The sequence below is a fragment of the Monosiga brevicollis genome, genomic scaffold (assembly GCF_000002865.3).
Source record: "Monosiga brevicollis MX1 MONBRscaffold_24 genomic scaffold, whole genome shotgun sequence".
Lineage (NCBI taxonomy): Eukaryota > Choanoflagellata > Craspedida > Salpingoecidae > Monosiga > Monosiga brevicollis.
Window position 1 is genome coordinate 676185 of NW_001865061.1, and position 1575 is coordinate 677759.

Here is a 1575-nt window from a genome sequence, read left to right on the forward strand (position 1 = left end):
CTGCTTTCAGCACATCCGCACCGTGGTGATGGACGAGGCGCACACACTCATCTCGGATGCCAGCTACCGAGATGTGATGGACGAAGTCGCAGCCAGTGTGGGTTCTGGCGGATGGACCAACATCAAACGCGTGGCGTTGACGGGCACACTTTGCATCGGGGACCAGGAGCATCTGTTTCGAAAGCTGGGGCAGCAAGTGGGGGGCAAGGTGTACCGTCTGGAGACGATGCGTCGCGATCTGCAGCTGCGTGTGCTTCACGGAAACCAGCCAAACTTTTTATCGCATGTGCAAGCCATTGTGGACACGCAGCGTAACATGTGTCAGGCGAATGGGAAGCGTGTGCACATGATGGTCTTTTGTGACACCATGAACGAGGTGAAGCTGCTGTGTGACCAGCTGCACGCATACGGCTACGTGGCCTTGCCCTACTACACCGACCTGGAGGAGAAGGCGCAAAAGGACCATGTGGCACAGTGGCAACGGGGTGAATGCGACGTCATTGTGGCCACCAGCTGCCTCAGCACGGGTGTGGATCTGCTCACCATTCGCCGCGTGTTGTAATATGGCAACGGCTACAACGTCTATACGCTGGCCCAGGTACGTTGTTGCTCAAACGGTCGTGTGGCTGTATGGATTTGAAAAAAAAAAAAAAATCAATTGTTGGTTTTGCTGATGGTGTACATGTGCTTGGGCTAGGCATTTGGTCGGGCTGGTCGCGATAAACAGGGTGGAACTGCCGAGCTGTGGCTACCAGTGAGACGTGGGCCAGCACCAGGCATGGAAAAGTTTGTCGAGGGCAATGCGTGCCGCAGCTGGGCGCTCGGCAAGTTGCTAGATCCCCGCGCCGTGACATGCTTTGCTGCCGGCCAGCCGCTTTGTGACGTGTGCGCAGGAACAGCACAGCGCCTGGAGCCAGCAATAGCTGCGCACCAGCAGCGCGCTGCCCAAGCGTTGAGTGTGGGGCATGTGGAAGCAGAGCCCGAGGCGATGGCGGAGGAGGAAGATGTGTTGTCTGAGCCACCTGCAGCACGGCTCGAGGAAGAAGAATCGATCGGGCCAGAGTCCGCTTTGGATGTAACTTCAGCATCGAACGTTGACACGGCAGCATCACCAGGACCAGGTGCCGTTGCGGCGCAGTCGAGCAGAAGCACTCCACGTGCCCAGGACACGGCTGTGGTGGCGACAAATGGAGGGCCAATGACGGACGCTGCTGTGCCACGGATACAGACGAGTGCTGCTTGGATTGATGAGGCAGATACAGCATCCATGTCGGTGCCAGCTTCACCCATGGTCTCTAATGCTGATGACGAGGCGCCTTTACAGCAAGAGGCGCGCGGCCCGGAGCAAACCACGTTGGCAGAGGGCGAGAGCACGCCACAGCCAGTCATTCAGTCAGCAGCACAGCCAACCCCCACGAAACACGCGCCAACCCCGTCGGCCTCGATCATTTGCGTGCCAGTACCATCGGCCTCGGGTTCAACCTCGTCTCCGGCGCGATCGGCTGCAAGCTCAGCCTCGGGTACACTGCGGCGTAAGCGAGTGCCGCTGGCTGCTGAAAGTACATGTGCCCCGGG

The 1575-nt window shown here is 58.9% G+C and overlaps 2 protein-coding genes across 2 annotated transcripts in view; both read left to right on the forward strand.

Moving 5' to 3' along the window:
* Window positions 1-562, forward strand: part of MONBRDRAFT_28247 (uncharacterized protein) — a gene marked incomplete at both ends in the record, with an annotated part of 4078 nt that extends 3516 nt beyond the window's left edge. The window contains one exon of the mRNA XM_001748602.1: window positions 64-562. Coding sequence (XP_001748654.1) covers window positions 64-562 — 499 coding nt within the window. The remainder of the gene's footprint in view (window positions 1-63) is intronic.
* Window positions 563-778: 216 nt separating this feature from the next.
* On the forward strand, window positions 779-1532 carry MONBRDRAFT_10916 (uncharacterized protein; the record flags this gene model as incomplete). Its single annotated transcript, XM_001748603.1, has 1 exon — window positions 779-1532. A coding segment is annotated over one exon (754 nt), but the record flags the coding sequence as incomplete, so codon positions are not given.
* Between the last annotated feature and the right edge of the window lie 43 nt (window positions 1533-1575).